Source organism: Theropithecus gelada, chromosome 10, assembly GCF_003255815.1.
Source record: "Theropithecus gelada isolate Dixy chromosome 10, Tgel_1.0, whole genome shotgun sequence".
Classification (NCBI taxonomy): Eukaryota; Metazoa; Chordata; class Mammalia; order Primates; family Cercopithecidae; genus Theropithecus; species Theropithecus gelada.
In genome coordinates this window covers 9254526-9281611 of record NC_037678.1, presented here as the reverse complement: position 1 = coordinate 9281611, position 27086 = coordinate 9254526, and the positions used below count along the sequence as shown (strand labels likewise).

The 27086-nt window shown below is 54.5% G+C and overlaps 1 protein-coding gene across 6 annotated transcripts in view; it reads right to left on the bottom strand.

Annotated features, from left to right (window-relative positions):
* Positions 1–383: 383 nt before the first annotated feature.
* Positions 384–27086, bottom strand: part of RANGAP1 (Ran GTPase activating protein 1) — a 55169-nt gene continuing 28466 nt past the window's right edge. For 3 of the 6 annotated variants that reach the window (XM_025400401.1, XM_025400407.1, XM_025400402.1), the window contains exons 4-16: positions 23544–23603; positions 20247–20426; positions 16751–16885; positions 12366–12524; positions 10831–10944; positions 10313–10412; positions 10142–10226; positions 8755–8938; positions 7005–7124; positions 5455–5557; positions 4197–4285; positions 3797–3918; positions 384–1459 (exon numbers count right to left, since the gene is read on the bottom strand). In XM_025400401.1, coding sequence (XP_025256186.1) covers positions 1390–1459; positions 3797–3918; positions 4197–4285; positions 5455–5557; positions 7005–7124; positions 8755–8938; positions 10142–10226; positions 10313–10412; positions 10831–10944; positions 12366–12524; positions 16751–16885; positions 20247–20426; positions 23544–23603 — 1521 coding nt within the window. In that variant the 3' untranslated portion in view covers positions 384–1389. The remainder of the gene's footprint in view (positions 1460–3796; positions 3919–4196; positions 4286–5454; positions 5558–7004; positions 7125–8754; positions 8939–10141; positions 10227–10312; positions 10413–10830; positions 10945–12365; positions 12525–16750; positions 16886–20246; positions 20427–23543; positions 23604–27086) is intronic. The other 3 variants (XM_025400403.1, XM_025400404.1, XM_025400406.1) reach the window with 2 other exon arrangements.

The following is a 27086-nucleotide window of genomic DNA, read 5'->3' as shown; positions in this document are numbered from 1 at the left end:
TTGGAGGCCATTTGTGGGGGACATGGGCTCCCCAAGCACACACATGGCATAGGGCAGGAGGTAAGGAAGGTTGGCTGGGCTGCCCTCACATATGTGGCAGTGGAGCAAAGGACCCCAAGGGAGGTGGCTGCCATAGTGAAGGAGCAACACAGGAGCCAAGAGAGCTGCAGCCCAAAGGCAGGGTGCTGGGTGAGGTGTGGCCAGGCAGGAAAATGGGTCCTCATTCAGGACTGCCACTGCCCAGGTGGTGGCCTGAGGCCGAGGCCGGGCCCTTCGCAGGGCTGACTGCCCTCACAGACTGCTGTGGCGCCGTGTGCTCTGCCGAGGTGGGACTCCACGTATGATGGCCCCCGAGACTATCCCGTTTTAGGTCAGAGTTTGAGTCTCTGAAGCTGTACACATGACTTTATTTGTGAAGCCCCCGGGCACAGCCCAGACACACACAGAACACAAAGGGGAAAGCATGGGGCAGTCACGGGCGCGCAGGGAGGTTGTACAGCATCTGCCCAGTCCAGACCCCACTGCTCCCCTGCCCCAGGAGGTCCTTTAAGAGCAGCGTCCAGATACGGCTCGGACACTGGGGACCCTGCCCCTCCCTCCACAGACTGGACAACAGCTTTGGGTTGTCAACACACCCCCTCCAGCTTGGCCCCCAGGCCAGTCACAGACAACATCTCAGCAGCCAGGAGAGGGTCCGCTAGGTCCGGGGCCAGCGCAGTTCCAGCAGCTCCTGCTCCTGGACAATCTGGTGTCTGCCTGGCCACACGGCATGGGGCCCAGGGTTGCCCTCTGCCAGCAGCCCCATGATCCCACCCCCACAGTCCCACCCATGGTATTCTCTGCTCTTCAGGCTGAGCGCTCAGCACAGTGGCATGGATGGTAGGGAGGACAGCTGCTGCAGGACCAGGGCTTGGTGACGAGAAGCAGCCCCAGGCAGGGCAGGAAACAGCCCAGTCACAACACAGAGGGGAAGGACAGCACGCGGGCAACTCCTTGGGCTCTGGCTCCGCCAGGGAGCCGGGCTGGAAGGCAGGTGGGTGGGGACAGCCATCAGGGCCCAGGCGGAGATCAGCAGAGCGCCGTCAGGTGAAGGTGAGTTTAATGGCGGAGCAGCTCACAGTCCTTTCCCCTGGGGGCCAACTCCCCACAACAGAGCAGAGCCAGGCCAGCAGAGAGAGGTTCAAACCCAAATCCCGACAGGAGGCACAGACCTGCACGTGTACCACACCTACACACATATTCAGGGGATTGACAGGACACACGGGACACAGACCCGCCCTGCCTCTGACCAGAGTCCTGTCCAAGGCAACGGCGTGGGTTGTGCCTCAGTTCCTCCGAGTCCCTCCCCAGCTCACTGGTCCAGGCCAAGGGATGGGAGAGGCTTTGAGTCTAGACCTTGTACAGTGTCTGCAGCAGACTGTGGCGGGCAAAGGAGCAGGATTCCAAGGCGCTGTTGGGCCTGCGGGGAAAGAAGGGTCAGCAGGTGGGATGGATGCCTCTTGGTCCCCGTTTTCCAAGTGTAGGGGCCACTTTGGTACCAGACTCATTTTTGTTAGTTTGCACAATGACTCAGCAAGGGAGACATTGCTGATGACTCAGCAAGGGAGACAGCAAGGGAGACTGCACGTTGTGGGTGGGGGTAAGAGGGGTGAGAAGTAGGCACCCAAGGCCACACAGCCCAGAGCTGGCCACAACACAGCCCCACCTCAGCCAGGCTCTTCAAGGGCCTTTCCAGCAGACATAGGCCAGGGAATCCTCACTGGCTGCCAGTGGCCTCACATGACTGGCCCACTAGAGTCCAATCTGGGTCATAAGTAAATGGCTAGTCATTGTTTTTTGGTTGTTTTTTTCTTGAGACAGGGTCTCTCTTTGTTGCCCAGGCTGGAGTACAGTCCTGGAATCACGGCTCCCTGCATCCTCGACTTCCCAGGCTCAGGTGGTCCTCCTGCCTCAGCCTCCCAAGTAGCTGGTACCACAGATACACACCAGCATACCCAGCTAATTTTGTATTTTTTGTAGAGACGGGGTTTCACCAATGTTGCTGAGGCTGGCCTTGAACTCCTGGGCTCAAGTGATCTTGCCTCAGCCTCCCAAAGTGCTGGGATTACAGATAGGAGCCACTGCGCCTGAGCTCCCCATTGTTGCCCTCAATATCATTAGTTTCACTGCAAAGAAAGAAACTGAGGCAAGACTCTGGGGCACTGGGCAAGTGTGGGACACAGCCAGGACCAGGCCTGACAACACCTCTGGCCTGTAGCTGATGAACAGGCCAGGATCTGCGCCAGGCCTGGGATCCCAGACAATTTGGCTGGGAGCTGAGGGAAGAGGGGCCGTGCATGTCACTACAGAGTTAATCAGTCACCGCGGACGAGACCTGGGGGGCAGACTGAGGCCTGTTCTGGAGGTTGGGCAACAAGCTGGGAAAAGGCATTCTGCTCTAACAGGGCCGAGGGGCTCATGCCCAGGCTTAGGACAGCACAGGGGCTGCCAGAGATGCAGAGGGAACCACTCTGACCAGGGAGTAGGAAGGACACAAAGGACTCGGGTGTAGGTACAGGCAGGGGCTGGGGCCACTGGCCAAACAAGCTCTGGATAGCATGGACAAAGCTCAGCACCGCAGCAATGGCACTGCTGTGGAAAGGGGTTCAGGGGGCGCACACTGTGCTGGGGTGGGGTGGGGTGGGGTGAGGGTGAGGCTGTGGCCAGCCACGAGATTCACAGTGAGGCTTGACCTGGCCCCTGGCAGAGGTGGGGGACAGTGAGATCTGCCATTCACCAAGGCCAGTCCAGCTGTAGCCCAAGGAGTGGTCTGGGTGGGGGGCACGCGGCCAGAAGGTAAGGCCTGGCTAAGGAGACAGCGCCGTGAGGACAGACACTCCAGACGCTGGGGTGGACAGGGCTGCTCACACTCCACCAGCCCCGCCTCCCCACATGCACCAAGCATCCTGCCTCGGCCGGTGGGCTCTGGGCTCCCCCAGCAAAGGGACTTTCTTGCTTCTCTACCTGCCCCACTTCCCCGGATGGCGCCGACTGACTGGAAGTGTGGCTGGTCAGGGCGCTTGGAGACAATTTCACCTAATCCTCCGGTTGGGCAAATGGGGAGACTGAGGCCTGATGAAGGCCACAGGTTGGCCAGGGGCCACACAGGGCCCCATGAAGGTGCACGGGGCAAGCCTCCCGCCCCCTCCCTGGTGGGGCCTTGGCTCTGTTACTTGACTGTGCCCATCACCCCATCAATGCCCCAGGACTCCTCAGGACCCTCCAGAACAAGGTCAAGGTTCCTACATTGCTGGGCATTTTGGCGGCTCCCGGGGCAATGTGTGTCCCCAGGAGAGGGCCTGGGGCTGCAGGGCCTAGTGTGACCGGGCCCCTTCGGCCTGCACTACTGTGAGCATGGACAAAAAGCCCCTCCAGAGATGTCACCACGCATAGCACCTTGCTCACAGACGTGGGTCTGGACACTGGCCTAGCCTCTTCCTAGCGTGTGACCAAGGGAAACTCTTTAACCAACCCGGCGCTCCTTTCCTCATCGGCAAAATGGGGGCGTTACATGTCTCCTCTCTCGCTGTCCCTGAGCCCCACTGTCCTCAGCTGGGCAGAGAGGAGCGGGCCTCCCGAGGCTGGTGAGACTCCAACACAGATGCTGAGAGCCCAGGAAGCATGAGGGCCTCTTGTGCACCCGAGCAGGGCCAGCAGGCTGGCTGGGCTGGACCTCCTGGGACTGGAGGCCTTTGGACCTGGCCAGAGAAGCCTGAGAGGACAGGCCACGGCAGAAGGACAACAGGGCCACACTCACTTGGTTATGAATGCCAGCAGCAGGGGTGCAAGGGCCTTGGGGAAATAGTCCTGCTGCACCATGTGGTTCAGTGCCATCAGGGGGCCGTACAGGTTGGCAATGGCCTTGACCTTATCTTCACTCTGTGAGGGGAACACAGCGAAAGGCGGGGTGAGCGTCAAGTTCACCTGGGCAGCCCCTGGACTCCACCATCCAGACTCTGCGGGCGGTGCTCACAACTGAGTCCAGCCGGAACCTCATCATGAAGACCGAGGCTGCTGGGGCGGACCCAGGCCTCGGGGCCCAGTGGGTGAGACGGCTCAGGACTCGAGGTGAGGGAGGCTGGCGGGCATGGCTGGGGCAGCTTCTGTGCAGACCCCGCCCACCTCCCTCCCGGGCCTGCTGCTCCTTCCGGCCTCACCTTGAGTAGACCCATGTGTGCGAGGAGCCTGGTGAGGAAGGCGCTGGAGTTGAAGGACGAGGAGCTGAAAGCCTTCTTCATCAGGGCATCTGTAGGGCAGAAGCAGCAGGGGCAGGCTGCTGGCTACGGCAGAGCGCTGTGCCAAGGCACCCAAGGCTCTCCCTACACCGTGCACACACAGGCTCGCCTGCCTCCTTGCCCTGACGAAGAGGCGAACACAAGAGGGATGGCAGAGACACAGGAACCAGAGGGAGGGGCAGCTGGCATCAGGGGATGGGCTCAGTCCATCTACCAGCTGTGACACTCTGGCCCTTCCCCATCCTGGCCTCAGGTGTAACATGGGTGTGGGGATGACACCCACTGTGCCCACCTCACACCGTGGGAGTGGAGATTTCCTGAGGCAGGCCACCACTGGGGGAGGATTCAGCTTATTTTGGTGGGGTGAGGGGATGTGCGGGGACTGTGCTAGGCTTCCTGGGCAACAGAACTAGGGCAACTTGTTCCCATAAATGCCCCCGGGCAGGCCCTCAGGGAGCAGGCTTGTGTCTGGCCCCACCTCCTTCCAAGCCTCCCTTCCCACTGAGCTGCCCTCCCCACTGTAACGCCACCCACAGTAGAGGCCAGGAAGAGGCACCACATGTCCTTCCACCCCTTCTATCCTTTTCCAGGAGCCGCGCCCCTTGCCTCAGGGCCCTTCCTCCCCTCTGCCTCAGTCAAGCACATGGAGACAGGGTGGAAGGTGACAGGTGCTGGAATGGAGGAAACAGACAGGGTGGGGACAGGGTTGCCATAGGGCAGGAGGGACGTGGGCTGGTGCTCCGAGAAGGCCCCATAATGTTACAGGGAAAGGTGTCTGTGCAGGGAAGCCCCAGGTAGAATGGACATGAGCACAGAGGCTCTGAGGTACACACAAGGGCTCAGCTCTCAGCATCCCTCCTCCCGACACACGTGCGTCCATCGGGCTTGCGGATGTGACTATCTGGCCTTCCTAGAGTGGGCTCTGGGTTCTAACTCTATATGGCTGTGTGGATTTGAGAAAGGCCTCAGTTTCTCAGTGGTGAAAAACAGGGAGACGAGCACCCAGCTGGCTCCACGGCAGGACCATGGCAGGACCCTGATGGAGGAGCAGCACAGGGTCTCAAAGAGCAGTTCCCATGACAGCACTGGGGCTGACGAGTGACGGCGACCACAAAGGGCACCGGGGCCTCACGAGCATCAAGGGCCAGCGGGCACCCCGGCCTCACCCAGCCCACATTACCTACTGCATCCTGCACTGCCGTCCTCACAGTAGCTTCGTCCTTGAACACAGATGACACCTTTAGGAAGGCAGAGACCACCTTCTCGGGGTCAGACGTGTCAGTCTGAGGACATAAGAGACAATGGTTGGCCTGTGGCACATGCGGGAGATGTCCCTGGGCTCTGCCACTAGCTAGGAGAGGCCCAGGCAGTACACAGGCCCCTGGCAGGCAACGACAGGTCCTGCCTTACCCCATGCTGTCCCTTCAGAGTCTGGCTTGGACTTGGCCTGCAGCAAGCAAATATGCAGCATAGAGAGGGAATGAATGAGTGAATGAACAAGGATGAAAAATCATCCCAGCCAGGTGCAGTGGCTCATGCCTGTAACCCCAGCACTTTGGGAGGCTGAGGTGGGAGAATGGCTTGAGGCCAAAAGTTTGAGACCAGCCTGGGCAACATAGCAAGACCTCATGTCAACAAAAAGGAAAAAAACTAGCCAAGGGTGGTGGTGTGTGCCTATAGTCTCAGCTACTTGGGAGGCTGAGGCAGGAGGACTGCTTGAGCTCAGGAGGTTGAGATTGCAATGAGCCACGATTGCACCACTGGACTCCAGCCAGAGTGACAAAGCAAAACAGTGTCTCACACACACAAAAAGATCATTTCAGGGACCCAGTGGTCCCCATCTTGAAGAAATAATCTAGGATGTAGACGATACTCACATGCAGAGAACTTTACCTCAACCTCACTGACAACAGGGAAAAGTGAGCCAGGGAAAACGTCCAGAAATAGTGCCTGGATTTTAAGTGCTACATCCATGCATTGGAATAAAAATCATGAGAAGTTTTACGGGCACAAGAAAGTGATGAATGGTGTTAAACCAAAGTGATAGGCCACAAAAAGGCTTACATCATCTTATTTATCATGTTAAAAGAAACAAAGAACACAGGCAAAACCTAACAAAGCAATTGGCCGAAATGTTAAGCCAACGCTGAGAGTGCGCCCATTTTATTTCTCTATACCTCCGAGCCTCTGTTTTCTTATCTGTAAAATAAGGGCAGCAAAGTCTACATTTCAAGTTGTCAAGAGAGTTAAATAAAATCACAGTACCTGACAGAAAATGGATGCCCCAAAGATCACCTCTGAATGAATGAATGAGCCAGCCAACAAGTTAGGCTGGAGTGAGGGCGCCATCCTGCAACAGGCACGCCACTCCCAGAGGGGCCCCGGGCAACAGAGCTGTTCTCCAAGCAGCTGGGCTGACAGAACATGCAGAGAGAAGCCCAGGAGGGGGTGGGCACATGCAAGAGTCCTGAGGAAATTCCCTAACCCCAGTCAGCATGGGAACTGGCGGGCTGCACTTTCTGTAGGCCGAGTGAGGAGGGAACATTTGCAACCCCTGGAGGCTTATAAATACCCTGGACATTTGTGTGTGTTCTAACAGTGGCAGGCCAAGCCTCCCTGCCCCCAGCTGACAGTGTCGCACCCCCAGGTCCCTGAGCTGTTCGTCCCTTTTCTCTAACAGCTCCAGAAGCCACGGCAAGTACAGGGTGGGGGGCAAGGTGTGGTTATTACCTGCTGGGCTATTAACATGGAGCTCTTGGGCCCCAGGCGCAGCAGCTTCTCTGGAGAGGGAAAAGCCAGGAAGGTGGAGACGTCTGCAGGAGGTGGGGAGGACAGCACGGGAGCTGGCTCCTGCGAAGTGGAGGCACAGAGGCTCTGGAGAATTCCGGACCCCAGACTCCCCACCCAGCTGTGCCCATCCCCACACCCAGCACATCCACCCTTCACTCCAGCCCATCTAGGCTCAAAGTCTAGAATTCCTCCTCCCACTCAGCTGCATTTCCCATCTATCAACATCACCTAGAGATGCTGGCCCTGGATGGCTCTTGCTCCAGGAGCCTTTGGGGTCAGGGGGAAGCCACCTCCCTGAGACTCACAAATACGACCAAGAGGATCCTCATCATGACACGCAGTGCCCCAGCAACGACTACAGAGGCACATGGGGGCCAAAGTGGGTCCCCGGAGAACTACAGTCCAGCCTGGGTAAGCCCTGCTAGCACCAGAGGTGCCCAGAGAAAAACCCGAATTGAGGCGCACCTAGCCATTTGTTTAACTGCTTCCGTAAACCAGAGAAGCAGCCCAATTCAGCGTAAGTGTGGGGAGTCCTTGTCCAAAGCCAAGTTCTCCAGGAGCTTTACTTAGGAACCTGACAGGGAATGCAAATGAATGAACTGGAGGTGTGGCAGCCCTGATGCCACCAGCCCCAGGCCGGACACCAAGTGCCCAAGCCAAGTCACGGCCCAGCCACCATCCCAGGAATGGGGAAGCAGTTCCTAAGGGTCACCAAGACAATCTTCTGGTGGGTGGGGAAAAAAAAATTAGAATTTCTATTCATGCTTATTTGTTTATTCTTTCAGAAATCCTTACGCATATCTTATAATATACGTAATGCAGCAGCACTGCTACTTATAAACAGACATTTATATTGGAATAAATAGAAATATAGGTAATTATGGCCAGGCGCAGTGGCTCAACGCCTGTAATCCCAGCACTTTGGGAGGTTGAGGCGGATGGATCACCTGAGGTCAGGAGTAAAACAAAGACCAGCCTAGCCAACACGGCGAAACCCCGGCTCTACTAAAGATACAAAAATTGGCCAGATGAGGCTGGGCGCAGTGGCTTACACCTGTAATCCCAGCACTTTGGGAGGCCAAGGCAGGCGGATCACGAGGTCAGATCAAGACCATCCTGGCTAACATGGTGAAACCCCATGTCTACTAAAAATATAAAAAATTAGCTGGGCATGGTGGCGGGCGCCTGTAGTCCCAGCTACTCAGGAGGCTGAGGCAGGAGAATGGTGTGAACCTGGGAGGCAGAACTTGCAGTGAGCCAAGATCACGCCACTGCACTCCAGCCTGGGCGACAAAGCGAGACGCTGTCTCAAAAAAAAAAAAAAAAAAAAAAAAAAAAAATTGGCCAGGCGGCAAGCACCTGTAATCCCAGCTATTTGGGAGGCTGAGGCATGAGAATCGCTAGAACCCAGGAGGCAGAGGTTGCAGTGAGCTGAGATCACACCACTGCACTCTAGCCTGGGTGACAAGAGTGAGACTCCGTCTCAAAAAAAAAAAAAGAAAAAAAGAAATATAGGTAACTATCATTACACTGAACCATTTTCTTTTTTTTACTCAATATCATGCAATAAAAAAAAAATGTTTGTGGCTACTGTGCTTAAGGACACACCCCCTACCCCATTGTGAAAGCACCTCAGGAGTTCACGTTCTCAGGACCAGGGCTCTGATTGTGGCAAATGATAGAAACTCACCCCAGTGTTAGGGTCCAGAATCTTCTGTGAGGGTGTGGCTGACTTCTCTCCCTGCCCTCCCTGCTGAGGCTCCTCCTCTTCCTCCTCCTCCTCTTCTTCCTCCTCTTCCTCCTCTTCCTCCTCCTCCTCTTCTTCGGCCTCCTCCTCTTCTTCTCCTTCCTCCTCCTCCTCGTCCTCGTCATCACTGCAGAAAGAGCTGGCTGAAGCAGATCCTCTCTACCCAGCAGCCCAGGTTGGCTGCAAGGCCTGGCTCCATGAGCCCAGAGACCTCAGCTCAGGCAGGCGGGAGAGAGCCTGGTGGGGTGGGAGCACCTGCTCCCAGGGCAGGGGTAGGTAGATCACCAGAGAAATCCACGCTGTGGACACAAAAGAATCACATCTTGTTCCTGTCCTCGAGGAGCCCCAGGTTTCATGGGGAGACAGAAAACGAAGACAGCTTTGTCACACCCAGAGCCCAGGGCTTGGCAGGAACACTGCGCAGGTTGAGATGCCAGGGCAGGGGGCGCCCATAGCCACATGACCTCAGGAAGCTACAGGCGTGGGGGAGGAAGAAGAGTAGGGGTGTCCTTGCCCCACAGGAAGGCTGGTCCATTTCCGAGGGACTGTGGGACCTGTGAGGTTCAGCCACCTCGGAGTCCCTAGTTCCCAGCCTCAGCTCAGGGCCTAGCACCGAGGAGACACGACTGAGTATCTGACGCATGAATGAGGCTGACTTGGAGATGAAAGGAGTACAGGGAGCCAGGTGCTGATGGCCCAACCGGACTTGGATCCAGAAGATGGCCACTCCCCGGTCACCCACCTTCGCCTCCAGGTAGACTCCCCAGGCCCCACAGTCTCTTCCTTTCTAGAGTCAGCATCTTAAGAACAATACTGAGTGCAGCCCCTTCTGGCTACCCCCACCTCCCACCCCCATCACTCCCCAGGCCCTACCACATCAGGATGAGATCTGGCCTCACCCCTTCAGAGGCCTCCCCAACTCCACCACTCTACAGGGTGGCCCCGCTTAGCCCGGACGAGATCCTCTGTTGAATGGACAACTCATTCTGTCTCCCCCATCATGAGACAGAAACCCTGAGTGTCCCACCCTTATAGCCCTGATGCCTAGTGTATGACCTGGTACATAACAGGAGTGCAACCAACATTTCTGAATAAATACAAGTAGAAACAAATAAAGGGGCCAGGTGTGGTGGTGGGTGCCTATAATCCCAGCTACTTGGGAGGCCGAGGCAGGAGAATCGCTTGAACCCAGGAGGTGGAAGCTGCAGTGAGCTGAGATCGCACCACTGTACTTTAGCCTGGGCAACAGAGCAAGACTCCGTCTCAAGAAAAAGAAAGAAAGGAATGGCCTGACCCCGATCTCTGGGGCCACCCACCCTGAGTTCCCTACCTGAGGGACGCCAGCACCTTGGCCATGTTGAAGCCCTCCAGCACCTCCTGAAGCTGTTCACAGCCTTCTTCTCCCAGGGTGTTGCCTGCTCAAGGGGAGGGAAGAGCAGTCAGCCCGGGGTGCCAGGGCCAGCCCAGCAGACCTGTGCAGAGGCCTCCCCCATCTGACTACCATTCAGGTCCAGCTTCTCCAGCTCAGTTTTGTCTGCCATGGCCTCGGCAACAGCCAGGGCAGCGTCCCTCTTGATTTCACAGAATGACAAGTTCAGCTCCTGAAAATAAGAGGAAGGGTTGGAGGCAGGCAGAAACCCAGGCCAGGACACCAGGTTCTACTCTAAGCCTCAGTTTCCCCAAGTGAGAATATGGCAGGCTCTGTCCTCAGGATTGGGCAAAGTGGGCAGGAAGAATAACACCAACAACAAAAATAATGCCCTGCAACCAACGATGAGTCACGTACTGAGTGTGTTTACTATACGACAGTGAAGTACACCACCCCCTGCCTCCCACTTTAGAAATGAAGAAACCATGGCTCAGAGGGGTGTGCAGGCTCACACAGCATCACAGAGCCCGAAGTGGGGGAGCTGGGATATGGATGCAGGCCTGACTGCCTTCAGACCAGACCCCTGCGCCCCCAGCCACCCCACCACCCACAGACCCCAGAGGGAGGACGTCAGGCGTCCAGGCTGGCACCTTTAGCTTGGGCAGGCCGCCACGGATGGCATCTGCAATGGCAACGGCACCCTTGGAGCGCACCAGGCAGTCCCCAAAATTGATCACCTCCACCTGCCGCAAGGTCTTCAAGGTCTGCAAGGTGGAAGTAAGGGTCCAGAGTGAGGGTGCAGGCCACACCCCAGCCCTCAACAAGCCCCGGGGGCCCCACACGGTCACATCCCACACCAGCCACCACACACTGTCCTTCTCTGCAAGTCACTAGCTTTGCTGTCTTCTTGTAGGCCTCTGGGTCCCTGGCCAAACCTCCTCCACCCTACTCCCCACGTTACGGCCAGAACTCTTCCTGAGACCAACCGAGCAAGGCTCCTGCCCGAGTCTCTGGGCCTTCCACACATAAGCTGATCCCTCTGCCTGAAACACCCATCACCCACCCTCTCTCTAGAAAAAGACCACTTGTCCTATAGCCGGGCACGGTGGCTCACGCCTGTAATCCCAGCACTATGGGAGGCTGAGGCGGGTGGATCACGAGGTCAGGAGATCAAGACCATCCTGGCTAACACGGTGAAACCCCGTCTCTACTTAAAATACAAAGAATTAGCCAGGTGTGGTGGCGGGCACCTGTAGTCCCAGCTACTCAGGAGGCTGAGGCAGGAGAATGGCATGAATCCGGGAGGTGGAGCTTGCAGTGAGCCAAGATCACACCACTGCACTCCAGCCTGGGCGACAGAGCGAGACTCCGTCTCAAAAAAACCAAAAACCAAAAAACAAAACCACTATCCTATACAATTTAGCCAAAATGTGATCTCTTCCAGGAAGCCTGCCCTAAGTGTGATTTGAACTTCCTTCTGGCGTGTTCCCCAACACCTGCACACATCTCTGCTAACACATAGGCAGCTGGACTAGCCTTCTGTGGGGCCACGGGGCCCTGGCAACCAAGAAGCCACTGCGTTCAAAGCCCGGCACTGTTACCACCGGCAGCTTCCTTCTCTCCTTGAGCTAGGGTCTCCCTGAAGGCAGAGTCTTTGGCTCAACCCTGTTGGCCTGCACTTAGTACAAAGCCAAGCACTATATGGGGGCTCAGAAAAAGCTGCTGGGCGGGGCACAGTGGCATGCACCTGTAATCCCAGCTACTCAGGTTGAGATGGGAGGATCACTTGAGCCCAGAAGTTCAAGAGCAGCCTGGGCAACAGTAAGACTCTGTCTCAAAAAGTGGTAATAAATAACAAAACAAACAGCAGCTGCTGAACAAATCAACCAGGAAAACAGATGTGGGGAGCAGCCTGAGAACCAAACCAGCGCCAGCCGCTGGGGGCCACAGAGGCAGCTCAGAAGGTGGCATGAAGGATCGGAGCTGCCCAAGGAGGGCGCGGGTTATCTTGTGACCTGAAACCCTGTTTAGGACGTGTTCAAAGAGCTGGACCCATGGGGCACACACCCAGGGGGCAGGCAGGGGACAGAGCAGTCCCTGCTAAACGGAGCCCCGGCTTCCCTGGAAAGACAGCCGCCAGCCTCTGTCTTGCGTGTTGCAACTGGCTCTGCCACACTCGCCTCACCTCGGCCATGGCCACGGCTCCCTTCTCGGTGAAGGTGTTGTCGTTCAGGTTGATGACCCGCAGCAGGGGGTTGACGGCGAAAGCCTGGGCCAGAGCAGTGACACCAGGGTGGTTGATCCCATTCTGTGGCATGTGGACTTCCTCCAGGGTCCCGATGACCTGTGAGGAGCAGGCAGAGAGTGGAGGGGGCCGAGTGCCAGGTGACATCCAGCAGGCGGGAGAGCAACTCCACACAGCAGGCACAGGAATGGGCTGCCGCCAGCACAGGGCAGGAGCTCGTCTGTGGGATTCTGGGGCATGGCTGCATCTGACTCTTTCCACAACCTCATGAGGGAGTCCTACTGCCTGGGATAGGATCTCCACCAGGGAAAAGACTAGGGATCAAAGAGGCAAAGTGACTTGCCCAGGGTCACAGAGCTCTAGATCCAGTAGGTCGATTTCTTGTTCTCAGTCTGGTATCCTCTGCACAGAGGGGACCCTGGCTGTGGTGGGCAGTCACTCAACGGCCCTTCTCTGGATGACACAGCTCCATGTGACCTTTCTTTCTTGGGGCCCTCCTACCCCACCCACCTACACAACATAACCCCTTCGACATAGCGTGTCCTTCTCTGGGGATGAGGGGGGTCTTCCCTGGGCCACTCAGCCCTATCGCAGCCTGGCATTTTGATACCCATTCTCTCTGCCTGGAACATTCTGTCTCCTTATTTTATTTTCATTTTTTTTCTTTTTTTGAGATGGAGTCTCATTCTGTCGCCCAGGCTGGAGTGCAGTGGTATGATCTTGGCTCACTGCAACCTCCACCTCCTGAGTTCAAGTGATTCTCCTGCCTCAGCCTCCTGAGTAGCTGGGATTACAGGCATGCACCACCATACCTAATTTTGTATGTTTAGTAGAGATGGGGTTTCACCATGTTGGCCAGGCTGGTCTTGAACTCCTGACCTCAGGTGATCCAGCGTCCTTGGCCTCTCAAAGTGCTGAGATTACGGGCGTGAGCCACCACACCCGGCCAGTCAGCACTTTCTTGACAGGCTAACTCATATGAGTTCTAGGGCTCTTGGTCATCTCCTCTCCCAGGAAGGCTTCCTGATTCCCCCAGGCAGGGTCCAGTGCTCTTCCTCTGTGCTCCCGGAGCACCTGGTCCCTCCTCTATCACGGTGGTCCTCACCCTGCCTACATTCAAAGCCTATATTCCATCTGCACCCCATCAGCCCCTGAGCTTTGGAGGAGAGGGCCATGTCCCAGTCTCCACTGTGACCCAGGACTGAGGGTAGGCCTGGCATAACTGTGCCAAGGAGCCTTCCGCAGTCCTCGGGTGCTCAGTGAAGCATGGGGCGATGGGGGTAGCGGGTGGTCCACAAATAAACACAGGAAGGCAACTGAGGCACACTCCAGGTCAGGCCTCCTTAATATTTTCTGTGCCATGAACCCTTCAGGCTGTCTGGTGAAGCCCCTGGGTCCCCTCTGCGAAAAATGTTTTTTAAAATTTTAAGATAAATTATACAGAATTACAAAGGAAATCAACTCAGAACAGTTATCAAAACATTTAGGAAAAAACTCCAAACACGTGCTGTAGTGATATACAAACAACTTCTTCTTTTTTGAGATGGAGTCTCGCTCTGTCGCCCAGGCTGGAATGCAGTGGTGCAATCTCGGCTCACTGAAAGCTCTGCCTCCCAGGTTCACGCCATTCTCCTGCCTCAGCCTCCCAAGTAGCTCGGACTACAGGTGTCCGCCACCACGCCCGGCTAATTTTTTGCTTTTGTATTTTTAGTAGAGATGGGGTTTCACAGTGTTAACCAGGATGGTCTTGATCTCCTGACCTCGTGATCCACCTGCCTTGGCCTCCCAAAGTGGTGGGATTACAGGCGTGAGCCACCGCATCCAGCCACAAACTTCTTGTTAATGCACTAAATAAGATCTAGGGGTGGGTTCGCTATTACTGTAATTTTGATGTAGTGAGAAATATTTCTATATATCAGCAATAATTATAACTTCACATGAAATATCTGTGATTTCCACTGGGGATAAAGTCACAAGATTTTCTTTTTATTTATTTATTTATTTATTTATTTATTTATTTATGAGAGTGTCTCGCTCAGTCGCCCAGGCTGGAGTGCAGTGGTATGATCTTGGCTCACTACAAGCTCTGTCTCCCAGGTTCACACCATTCTCCTGCTTCAGCCTCCCAAGTAGCTGGGACTACAGGTGCCTATCACCATGCCCAGCTAATTTGTTTGTATTTTTAGTAGAGACAAGGTTTCACCGTGTTAGCCAGAATGGTGTCGATCTCCTGACCTCATGATCTGCCCGTCTCAGCCTCCCACAGTGCTGGGATTACAGGCATGAGCCACCGCACCCGTCATTTATTTTTTAAAAAATTTTAGGCTGGGCACAGTGGCTTATGCCTATAATCCCAGCACTTTAGGAGGCCAAGGCGGGTGGATCACCTGAGGTCAGGAGTTTGAGACCAGTCTGGTTAACATGGTGAAACCCCATCTCTACTAAAATACAAAAATTAACATGGTGGTGTGCACCTGTAGTCCCAGCTAATCGGAAGACTGAGGTGGGAGGATCACTTGAGCCTGGGAAGCTGAAACTGCAGTGGGCCGAGATTGCTACTGGTGCGCTCCAGCCTGGCCACAGAGTGAGACCCTGTCTCAATAAATTTTTTGTTTGGTTCAGGGGCTACACGTGCTTGTTTGTTATGTGGGTTATTCACAGGCCTTTCTAATGCTGTGAGGTTTATTGTCTACATTCATGATCAAAAGTCACACTACATACTTTAGCTATGTTGGCGATAAATAATGATGTTATTTTTTCCTCATCCATGTTCACAGACCCCTGAATTCTATCCACAGACTGGAGGGGATTAAGAACTCCCATTCGAAGCCCACCAGAGGACACCTATGAAGGCTCAACACAACCACAGCACACCACCTACTCCTAGTGCACTGAGGACAGCAGGCTGAGGGCAGGGAGGGGTCCAAGGATGGCAGCGAGGCGCCCTCCAGCTCGAGGAGGGAGCGGGGGCTCCCCTGCAGCCAGGCGTGCGGGAGACACAAGGCAGATCTCTATGGTGTTCACTTGGCACTGAAGCAGGCAAGGGGTGTCTATAGGCAGGCTCTGTGGGCAGGCAGGACAGTGGGTGCCATTCCAGCCCGTACGAGCAATGCTCCTAGGATACTGTTTGGTGAAAACACTTAAATGAAGAGAAGAGGGGTTGGGCGTGGTGGCTCATGCCTGTAATCCCAGCACTTTGGGAGACCTAGGTGGGCAGATCACTTGAGGTCAGGAGTTCAAGACCACCTGGCCAACACGGCAAAACCCTGTCTCTAATAAAAATAAAAAAATTAGCTGGGTGTGGTGGTGGGTGCCTGTAATTCCAGCTACTCGTGAGGCTAAGGCAGAACTGCTTGAACCTGGGAGGCGGAGACTGCAGTGAGCCAAGATCGTGCCACTGCACTCCAGCATAGGTGACAGAATGAGACTGCCTCAAAAAAAAAAAAAAAAAGAGAAGAGGGAGACAGACCCCAAAGTTTTCAGTCCTGTTAGGGGCAAATGTGGCCTTCTGCTGGCACTCGCAGTCGGGGACTCAGCAATGTCCTGGGGGGATGGGGAGAGGAGAGTGGAAGAGCGGGGACAAGGTCACCTGAGAGCACCTCATCTGGCCCCTGAGCCCTGCGGATGCCCCTGCCTGTCTCCCTGTCTTTTTTTTTTTTTTTTTGAGACGGAGTTTTGCTCTGTAGCCCGGGCTGGAGTGCAGTGACCGGATCTCGGCTCACTGCAAGCTCCGCCTCCCGGGTTCCCGCCATTCTCCTGCCTCAGCCTCCGGAGTAGCTGGGACTACAGGCGCCCGCCACCTCGCCCGGCTAGTTTTTTGTATTTTTAGTAGAGACGGGGTTTCACCGTGTTAGCCAGGATGGTCTCGATCTCCTGACCTCGTGATCCACCCGTCTCGGCCTCCCAAAGTGCTGGGATTACAGGCTTGAGCCACCGCGCCCGGCCCCCTGTCTCCCTGTCTTGGGAAGTCTGGTATGTTCCTTCTCTGTGCCCCACACCAGGGGCTGGGCCAGGCTACTGTCAGTACTCCTGCCATCTCATTTCACCACTTCTGAGCCTGGCAGATGACACTCTTTGGTCAGAGCGGCCTACCTGGCCTGAAGCCCCGCAGGGGGCTGCTGCTGGCTTACCTGAGGGAACAGTCACACACCTTTCCAGAAATGCATGACAGGAATTTTCAGATGGGCTAACAGGCTTGGAGGGGGCACGTGACGCCCCAGGTCTCTCGGCTGAGTGCCAGCCAGGGATTCGCATCTAGGACTGTCAGCCTACTACACCAAGTGCACCTCAGGGTCACGGGGGCAGGATGGACAGAAACCACTCACCCTAAAAGCTTCTGCCAAGGCAGTGGCACCATCGTTCTCCAGACGGTTTCTGCCAGCCACGAAGACCTTCAGGGCCAGAGGCTTGCCTTGGGCACTGGATTTCCGGTGACACTCGGTCAGAGCTGCAGCCAGGATCTGTGGGGAAAGGTAAGGGGCCCAGGCCATGGGCAGGAGCCCCTTCTCCCAGTGGAGCAGCCACTGCCACCGAACTGCTCTTCAACATCCCACGCCACCCACCGGTGCAGGCCGGGGGATACAGGACTGCTAACAGCACAATAGTCACACCTTCCATGTGCCCAGCACTTCAGTTTACAAAAGGTTTTTACATTTAATGCTGTGTCACACCAGCCTGAGAGGTTTATTTTTATTTATTTATTTATTTATTTTTTTTGAGACGGAGTCTCGCTCTGTCGCCCGGGCTGGAGTGCAGTGGCCGGATCTCAGCTCACTGCAAGCTCCGCCTCCCGGGTTCACGCCATTCTCTGGCCTCAGCCTCCTGAGTAGCTGGGACTACAGACGCCCGCCACCTCGCCCGGCTAGTTTTTTGTATTTCTTAATAGAGACGGGGTTTCACCATGTGAGCCAGGATGGTCTCGATCTCCTGACCTCGTGATCCGCCCGTCTCGGCCTCCCAAAGTTCTGGGATTACAGGCTTGAGCCACCGCGCCCGGCCCAGCCTGAGAGGTTTAGCTTCACTTCGGAGACTGAGGAAAGGGAGAGACCACATGGAGTGGACGAACTTTCAGCCAGGTCCAGGGGAGGGACTTCCTAGTCAGCTTACCTCACTGTCTAAGGCCCTCTGCTAGGTGGGAAAATCATGACTCCTGTTTTCCAGCTGAAGAAACTCAGGGTAAGGGGAACGGAAACTTTCTTATGGTCAATAAACAAGTGGTGGACTCTGGACCAGAGCCCAAATCCTCCAGCTTCTCTTCCACATACCACAATGTCCAAGGGAGCCAGCTGCCAAGTCCACGGTCCAGAAGGACCTGTCTGATACATGCCTGTATCTAAGCTGGCCAGGCACAGCAGGGGCTTGCCTGTTGGCAGTAAAAACCTAACACCCAGCTTGTCCTGTCCCTGGTGTGATGCCAGGAAGTAGCTTCTACCCTGGTTACACCAATAGGCAAAGCACTGAAAAACGGAGACTGACAGATGGGAATCACAGCCCATGGTAAATGTGACACAAAAGAATCATGAGCGAGTGCACCAAGAGAGAAGTGAGATTTACGGAACACCTGACGTTTGCAGAGCACCTGCTAGGGCCTGGGCACCCTTGGCATATTTTCTCGTTTCAACCTCAACACTAGCCTGGGAGGAGGCAGGTGGGATTGGCCGTACTTTACAGATGAGGAAGCTGAGGCTCTGAGAGGTGAGTGAATCGGCCAAGGTCACCCAGCAAATATTTAGCAAAGCCACACGTGGCGGGTAGGTTGGCCTAACTCCTGGCATGAGACTGCACATAGCCGTCCTTGAGGAACAGAAGAGCCAGCACCTGCCTGACTCCACGGTGGTGATGTGGATCATGTACACACTCAGGGTAGAGGCATCAAACTTCTGCCAAAGACCAGCCTCTGAGGAAGCTCCTCAGCAGCAGCAGCCGACTGCTAGGTCACCCCCATTCTCCCCGATTCCTTGGAGGCCACATGGTGAGGGCCTTAGCTCCTGAAGGAGTCCAACTTGGGTATGGAGAGTTCCCTAGCACAGGGCCACGCCTCTTGCCCCGTCGACTCCTCTAGGCCCTCTTATTCTCATGGTGCATGGCACAGAAACCACACTAAACACACTGTCCAGAAGAAAAAGATGCCAAAGGACCTGCAGGCTTTGGTTAGACACCCAGACTACGGCGTCTGAGCTCCCAAGAGGCGCAGGCAGGCAAGGCCAAGACCCAGAGATCGAATCAAATTAGTGGTCCGAGGCGCAGAGAACCATTAATCAAACTCCACAGTGGGCCTGTCTGCCCAGGAGGCCCTCTGGTCCTGGGGTTCAAAACTCATTCCCCAACTCATCCCACTGCAAGTACAGGACAGGACAGACAAGCCCTGGCTAGTAGGAAAGCTCCCTTAGCCTCAGTTTCCAGACACTGCCGGACGGGAGAAGGGAAGTAATGGAAGGAAAACTGAAGCATTTTGCTAGAATAGAGTCTCTGGCTCTCCCAGCATATCCCACTCATTCTAGGTTGGGCTGCACCTGCTTTCTGTGCTGATGCAAACATTTTTATATATATATATATTTTTCTGAGACGGAATTTCGCTCTTGTTGCCTATGCTGGAGTGCAATGCTACCGTCTCAGTTCACTGCAACCTCCACCTCCCGGGTCAATCAATTCTCCTGCCTCAGCCTCCTGAGTAGCTGGGACTACAGGTGCCTGCCACCACGTCCAGCTAATTTTTGTATTTTTAGTAGAGTTTCACCATGTTGGCCAGGCTGGTCTCGAACTCCTGACCTCAGGTGATCCACCCGCCTCGGCCTCCCAAAGTGTTGGAATTACAGGCATGAGCCACTGCGCCACTGTGCCCGGCGCATTTTTATATCTTAACACAGGGACAGCTTATTGCCCAAGTGGACTTGGGGGAGGGCTGTCTAAGACAGGCACAGAGCCTGCCCCTGCTCACCCTCACATCAGGCCGAGGGCCACAGGCACCCTCTGCAGGGTAGGCCACTCCAGCTCCTCAGCCTGGGGCGCCACGGGCCTCACTGCACTAGCTATGTGATCCACTCCACCCACCTCTCTAAGCTTATGCTGAGTCATGTGGAAAAATGGGGATGGCACCACCCACCTTTGAGTGTGGGTGGGAAAAGTTAAAGTATTGCATATTCAAATAAGATGTCCCCAACTGCTGTTAGTTCCCAGTGCCCTTTTCTCCCTTTGGTTAGAAAGTGTATGCAGGGGTTGCGGCCTGGCACTCAGCATTCTCCAACCCTGGGTCTAAAGGCACTGGGATGGAGTTGGAAGAGAGTAACACGCAGGCTGCCCTTGATGCAGGTTCTGGGAAGCAAAGAAGCTCCACTCTACACTGACTAGCCCAACGTGAAGCTCTACACTGACCTTGCCTGGGGGACGCCCCCCGCCACCCTGGGGGCAAGGCCCTGTCCAGGAATAAAGGTGAGCTGTGACAGTGCCTCCCTGAGCAGACGCTCCTCTTTTCAGGCTCCCTCCTCCGCCTGTGTGCCAGGCTCTACCAGCTGCTCTGTGGGTACAGTGAGTGTAGGGATGCCCCAAGCCCTGAGTTTTGCAGAGCCAGCAGGCTGGAGCAGGTATGCAGCGGCACTCCCTCTGCGTTGCCAAGCCAACCCAAGAACTTGGGATGGTTGCTTGGCAACCCCACCTTCATGGATGCCTCTACCCTCCGGCCACAGGCTGCTGCCTTTGAGGCCTTTCTCTTTTGAAAACAACGGCTGACCATCCCAGATGGTGGTGGCCAAGGGCCAGGGCACATATATCAGACGGATGTGGATGGACCAGGGGACCCTGCGGGGAGAGGGCTGCCACACCCACCTTGCCGCCACCGATGCCCATGCCACAGTTGTTGAGCTTGAGTTCGTGCAGGGTGAAGCAGGCTGAGCTCTTGAGCAGGGCCTCGAAGCCTTGCACACCGTCGGGCCCAAACGCGTTGTCACTTAAGTCCAGCTCCACCAGCTGGGCCCCAGCTGTGATGAGTCCTTCCCCTAGTGAGATCTGGGCACAGAGGAAGCTCGTGTCAGTTTCACAGACACCCAGCAGGTGCTGCTTCTGTGCCAGGCCCAGCTCTGCCTTCCAAGGACACCCCGGCTGATGCAGAACCAGCACGGACACAAACCATTTCGGTATTCTTTTTTTTTTTGAGACGGAGTCTCGCTCTGTTGCCCAGGCTGGAGTGCAGTGGCCGGATCTCAGCTCACTGCAAGCTCCGCCTCCCGGGTTCACGCCATTCTCCTGCCTCAGCCTCCCGAGTAGCTGGGACTACAGGCGCCCGCCACCTCGCCCGGCTAGTTTTTTGTATTTCTTAGTAGAGACGGGGTTTCACCGTGTTAGCCAGGATGGTCTTGATCTCCTGACCTCATGATCCACCCGTCTCGGCCTCCCAAAGTGCTGGGATTACAGGCCTGAGCCACTCGGTATTCTTAAGACTGGAAACTCTGCAAAGGGCTCCTAACAGCTGGAGAGTGGGGTGTGCGTATGCATGGGGTGGCCTGGGAAGGCTCCTTGTAAGAGGTGGCATTTGGGCTTAGTCTGAATGAGAATCAGCTGGTCAATATGAAAAGACTCCAGGCAGCTGAAAAACAGGAGCAGAGAGACATAAGCATGAAGCAGCAGGCTGTGAGCCTGGGGGCAAGCTGTGGGTAGACTCCAGAAGACAACATGGCATGGGCTTTGGGTGGAAGGGAAGTGAGGGCTCAGATCAGGCAAGAGCCTTGAATGCCAGGCCAAGAACTGTGAGCCTCAGCCCGAGAGCACTAGGCTTTGAGGTGGCTGAGGGATACGGAAGTAACATCCCCGGACCCGAAGAGAGCAGATGCATAGGAAGATGGGCTGGAGTGCCCTCCCGGGAGTGTGAGGCAGCAACACTGGCAACAGAGAGGGGACCTGCCGGCCAGTGTGACAAGTGCAGGAGAGGAGCTGCCTGTTCACGGAGCAGGGGACATGCCGAAGCTGGTGGTTCCCTGGACATGCGGGAGGAGGGAGGGGGGAACCACAAATGCCTCCAGGGTTTCTGGTGGTGACTGGCAGATGGAGGTGGCCATCTCCAAGCCACGGCCAGGATCAGCTTTGGCAGGAGGATCTGGAGCTCTCCTGGAAACCTCCTGGGCTGGAGAGAGCTACACTCCCTCATCCCACCAGGAGAAATGGTCAGAGAGGAGGCTCTGTCAGAGACTGGGGCAGAAAGAGAGTTTTCTTCACCATCGTTTCTAACTTGAAATTCTTTTTTTTTTTTGAGATGGATTCTTGCTCTCTCTCGCCCAGGCTGCAATGTAATGGCATGATCTCAGCTCACTGCAACCTTCACCTCCCAGGTTCAAGTGATTCTTCTGCCTCAGCATCCTGAGTAGCTGGGATTACACACACCTGCCATCATGCCCCGCTAATTTTTGTACTTTTGTAGACACAGGGTTTCAGCATGTTGGCCAGGCTGGTCTTTAACTCCTGACCTCAGGTGATATGCCTCCACTCAGCCTCCCAAAGTGCTGGGATTACAGTTGTGAGCCACTGCATCCGGCCTGACTTGAAATTCTTTTATATACAATCACTGAAATGAATTTCCTTTTTTTTTTTTTTTTTTTTTTTGAGACGTAGTCTTGCTCTGTCACCCAGGTTGGAGTACAGTGGCATGATTTTGGCTCACTGCAACCTCCACCTTCTGGGTTCAAGCAATTCTCCCGCCTGAGCCTCCCAAGTAGCTGGGAACACAGGCAGGTGCCATCATGCCCAGCTAATTTTTGTATTTTTAGTAAAGACAGGGTTTTGCCATGTTGGCCAGGCTGGTATCAAACTCCTGACCTCAAGTGATCTGCCCACCTCGGCCTCCCAAAGTGCTGGGATTATAGGCAGGAGCCACCACACCCAGCCAGAAATGAATTTTCTTAACCTACATTCCAAATCCTAGCCTCACAAGCCAGGTGCAGTGGCACGCACCTGTAATCCCAGCTACTTGGGAGGCTGACGTGGGAGGAATGCTTCAGCCCAGGAGTTCAAGACCAGCCTGGGTGACATAGCAAGACCCTGTCTTTAAAAAAAATAAAGGCTGGGCGCAGTGGCTCACGCCTGTAATCCCAGTGCTTTGGGAGGCCGAGGCAGGTGGATCACAAGGTCAGGAAATCAAGACCATCCTGGCGAACACGGTGAAACCCTGTCTCTACTAAAAATACAAAAACTTAGCTGGGCGTGGTGGTGGGCGCCTGTAGTCCCAGCTACTTGGGAGGCTGAGGCAGGAGAATTGTGTGAACCTGGGAGGCGGAGCTTGCAGTGAGCTGAGATCGCACCACTGCACTCCAGCCTGGGTGACAGAGCGAGACTCCGTCTCAAAAATAAAATAAAACAAAATTTTAAAAATAAAACATAAAAAGAGGCTGGGCACAACCAGGGTGAGGGGCTCAGTAACATTGGTGTGCGCACTCATCACTGACCAGAAATCTGCACCCTCAAGGCCTGCCGTGTGCAGCCCCGTGCCAGGAAGACACACCGAGAGGCTGCCGACCTGAAGAGACAGCCAGCCCTGCTCTCTTCCCTCGGCCAGGCAAGCCTTTCTGTGTTGCCCCTTTCTATTTCCTTCCACACACCCGCACACACGCACTCAGAGACCGGGAACTCAACGCAAGTCAGTCTGAGCCCTGGGAATGAGGAAATGGGAAGCCACCCATGACGGCAGCAAACCAAAGCAGAGAGTGGTGTGGAGAAAGGGAGGAGCCAGAGAAAGACGGGGACGGCTACATGGGCTGTGTGCAGAGAAGTCACGAAGGAGCAGGACTGTGAGGTGCAGGAAGGGGTTGCTGGGAAAGGCGGGGCATCGTATTGGGGTGAAATCCACAGTGAACCAAACCACGCAGCTCAGGAGGACCCAGGAGTGTGTGGTCTCAGCTCTCCCACCTCCCCGAAGTCCCCGCCCTTGAGGTTCCTCCCCTGTCAGTCTCCATGCTCCCACCCTCCCCTCCTGTCAGAACACAGGGCACATGCTGGGCTTGCCAGGCTTCCATTCCAGCAGCTCAATCACCCACAGGGCTTATCTTAGGCTCCAGAAAGAATAAAGTATGAGAAAAGCCCTGGGAACTGCCAAAGAGGGTCCTGTGTGTGGAGGGGAGGAACAGCTCGTTTGCTTACCAGGGCTGGTGGGATCTCAGTCCGCAGCCTCCCTGTGAACATGTCGCTCCAGTGGCAGCGCTGCGGCGGAAAGAAGACAAGAGTTAGTGGGAGAGGCCCCTGGAGGCCTACAGTGAAGCCTCATCCTGGTGGATTTGAACTACCCGAGCATCGCAAGACTTCTTTTTTTTTTTTTTTGAGATGGAGTTTCGCTCTTGTTGCCCAGGCTGGAGCGCAGTGGCGCGATCTCGGCTGACCACAACCTGCGCCTCCAGGGTTCAAGTAATTCTCCTGCCTGTGTCTCCGGAGTAGCTGGGATTACAGACATCTGCCACTATGCCTGGCAACTTTTGTATTTTTCGTAGAGACAAGGTTTCTCCATTTTGGTCAGGCTGGTCTCAAACTCCCGACCTTAGGTGATCTGCCCACCTCGGCCTCCAAAAGTGCTGGGATTACAGGTGTGAGCCACCGCACCCAGCCCGCAAGACTTAATTGAGCTTTGTTTGTGAAAAGCTGGACCCTGGCTGTAGTTGGTGGGACCTGGAGTCCTGTTCTCAAATCAAGAGGCCTCCAAGGGTTATTGGGGGCTCAGAAGTGTCAGGAAAATCCCTGACTTACACAACCCTCTACGTGGACGTGTAATATAGTTATGGATGACAGAGAAACATGAACGTAAACAACACAGAATTCCGTGTTGAGGGCCAGTGGCTCACGCCTGTGATCCCAGCACTTTGGGAGGCCAATGCGGGCAGATCACTTGAGTTCAGGAGTTCCAGACCAACCTGGCCAATATAGTGAAACCCCATCTCTACTAAAAATACAAAAATGAGCATAGTGATGGGGACTTTTTAATAAAGGGAGAACAGGCCTCAGGCTCAGAGTCATTAAATAGCAACAGCATCAAACAATAATTCAGTAACACTATTTTCTTTCCTTTATTGTAAGGAATGCCAGCTTTCCATTCATAGAAGTGCTTTGAAATTACATGAAAGTTAGCTGTTTTCTTCATTTTTTTTAAGAGATGGATTCTCACTCTGTCGCCTAGGCTGGAGTGCGGTGGCACAATCATAGCTCACTGTAACCCTGACCTAGTGGCCTCAAGCGACCCTCCCACCTTAGCCTCCAGAGTACCTGCAATTACAGGCATGTGACACCACTCCTGGTATGATTTAAAGAAAGTATTAAGCAATTCATGAAGATAGTAGATTGGTAGTTACCAGAGGCCTGGAAGGTTAGAGGGAGGGGAGGCTGAAGGTTAATTAATGGAGACAAGTATAAAGTTAGAAGAAATAAGACCTAGTGTTCAATAGGTCAACAGGGTAACTATCGTTTACATTAATCTATTATACATTTCAAAATAGCTAGAAGATGCCGGGAGCGGTGGCTCACACCTATAATCCCAGCACTTCGGGAGGCGGAGACAAGCAGATCACCTTAGGTCAGGAGTTCGAGAGTAGCCTGGCCAACATGCCAAAACCCCATCTCTACTAAAAGCATAAAAATTAGCCGGGCATGGTGGCGCACACCTGTAGTCCCAGCTACTCAAGAGGCTGAGGCATGAGAATCGCTGGAACCCAGGAGGCAGAGGTTGTGCTGAGCTGAAACTGCGCCACTGCACAGCAGCCTGTGCGACATAGAAAGACTGTCTCAAAAAAAAAAAAAAAAAAGCTAACAGAGAATAATTTGAATGTTCCTAGCATAAAGATAAATATTTAAGGGGATGGATGGATACCTCCATTACCCTTATTTTATTATTTATTTATTTATTTATTTATTTTTGAGACAGAGTCTCATCCTGTCGCGCCCAGGCTGGAGTGCAGTGGCACATTCTCGGCTCACTGCAACCTCTGCCTCCTGGGTTAAACTGATTCTCCTGCCTCAGTCTCCCAAGTAGCTAGGATTACAGGCACCTGCTACCACGCCCGGCTAATTTTTTGTATTTTTAGTAGAGATGGGGTTTCGCCATATTGGTCAAGCTGGTCTTGAACTCTCAACCTCAGGTGATCCACCCACCTCAGTCTCCAAAAGTGCTGGGATTACAGGCATGAGCCACCGCGCCTGGCCTATTTTATCTATCTATCTATTTATTTATTTTTTGAGACAGAGTTTTACTCTTGTCGCCCAGGCTAAGAGTACAATGGTGTGACCTCGGTTCTCTGCAACCTTCACCTCCCAAGTTCAAGTGATTCTCCTGCCTCTGTCTCCAGAGTACTTTTTGTATTTTTTTTTTTTTAGTAGAGATGGGGTTTTACTATGTTGGCCAGGCTAGTCTCGAACTCCTGACCTCAGGTGATCCACCTGCCTCAGCCTCCCAAACTGCTAGGATTACAGGCATGAGAGCCACTGTGCCCAGTCCTCCCTTATTTTTTGAGACAGGGTCTCACTCTATTGTTCAGGCCGGAGCATAGCCGTGCAAACACGGCTCACTGCAGCCTCGACCTCCCAGGCTCAAGCCATCCTCCCACCTCAACCTCCCAAGTAGCTGGGACTACATGTGTGTACCACCACACCCAGCTAACTTTTGTATCTTTTGTAGAGTTGGGAATCTCCCTATGTTGTCCAGGCGTATCTCAGACTCCTGGGATCAAGGGATCCACTCCCACCTTACATACTAAGGAAGCTGGTTTTTGCAGACAAATCCGCATATCCACCAATAAGGCAGACCATGAACACACGTGGGCCTCAGCTGGCTGCTCTACACCAGATCTATTTAGTAGTTACACCTGCACGCAGGTCCATAGTGCCAGGAACAGGCAGTCAGAGCCCGAGCGCCACAGTCCCTCACAACAGATACTGGCATGTCACTCCGAACAAAGCTCCCCAAACCCAACTCTGATGAGCTGAACAGTCAGCACAGGCCTCTAGAGCACACCACCTGGGTTCTAATCCTGATTTGGCTGACTCCAGCCATCACTCCCCCTCTCCAGCCTCTGGTATCCTCTCTGAAATGAGGTTTTAGGTCCTAACGATCTCCCATGTGAACAGCAAAGCAGTTAAGAGCTTGCTTGGGCTGGGCACATTGGCTCACGCTTATAATCCCAGCACTTTGGAAGGCCAAAGTGGGAAGACTGCTTAAGTCTAGGAGATCAAGATCAGACTGGGCAACAGAGCAAGACCCCATCATTAAAAAAATAATAAGAAGTAAAGAAAAGAAATGAAAAAAAATTAGCTGGACATTGTGGCACACACATGGTCCCAGCTACTTAGGGGGCTGAGATGGAAGGATCACTTGAGCCTGGGAGTTCAAGGCTGCAGTGAACTATGATCATGCCACTGCACTACAGCCTGGGCAATGGCGTGAAACTCGTCTCTTAAAAAAAAAAAAAAAAAAAGATTGGGCTGACACCACCTCAGCCTACCCCTGGTTGTGTGACTCCGGGCTGCACTTCTCTCGCCCGTCAAGACCTCACTCCTCACTTGTACACTGCTACAGTAGGGGAGAGAACACCTCTGGCGTCAGCACTAGGCCCAGAACACTGGGCCATCAAGGGTAGCTCCCACCCTGTCCCTGCCCTGGGCTGCTTCCTGCACAGAGGAGGGCTTGGGAGGTGGCGTGCAGTGATT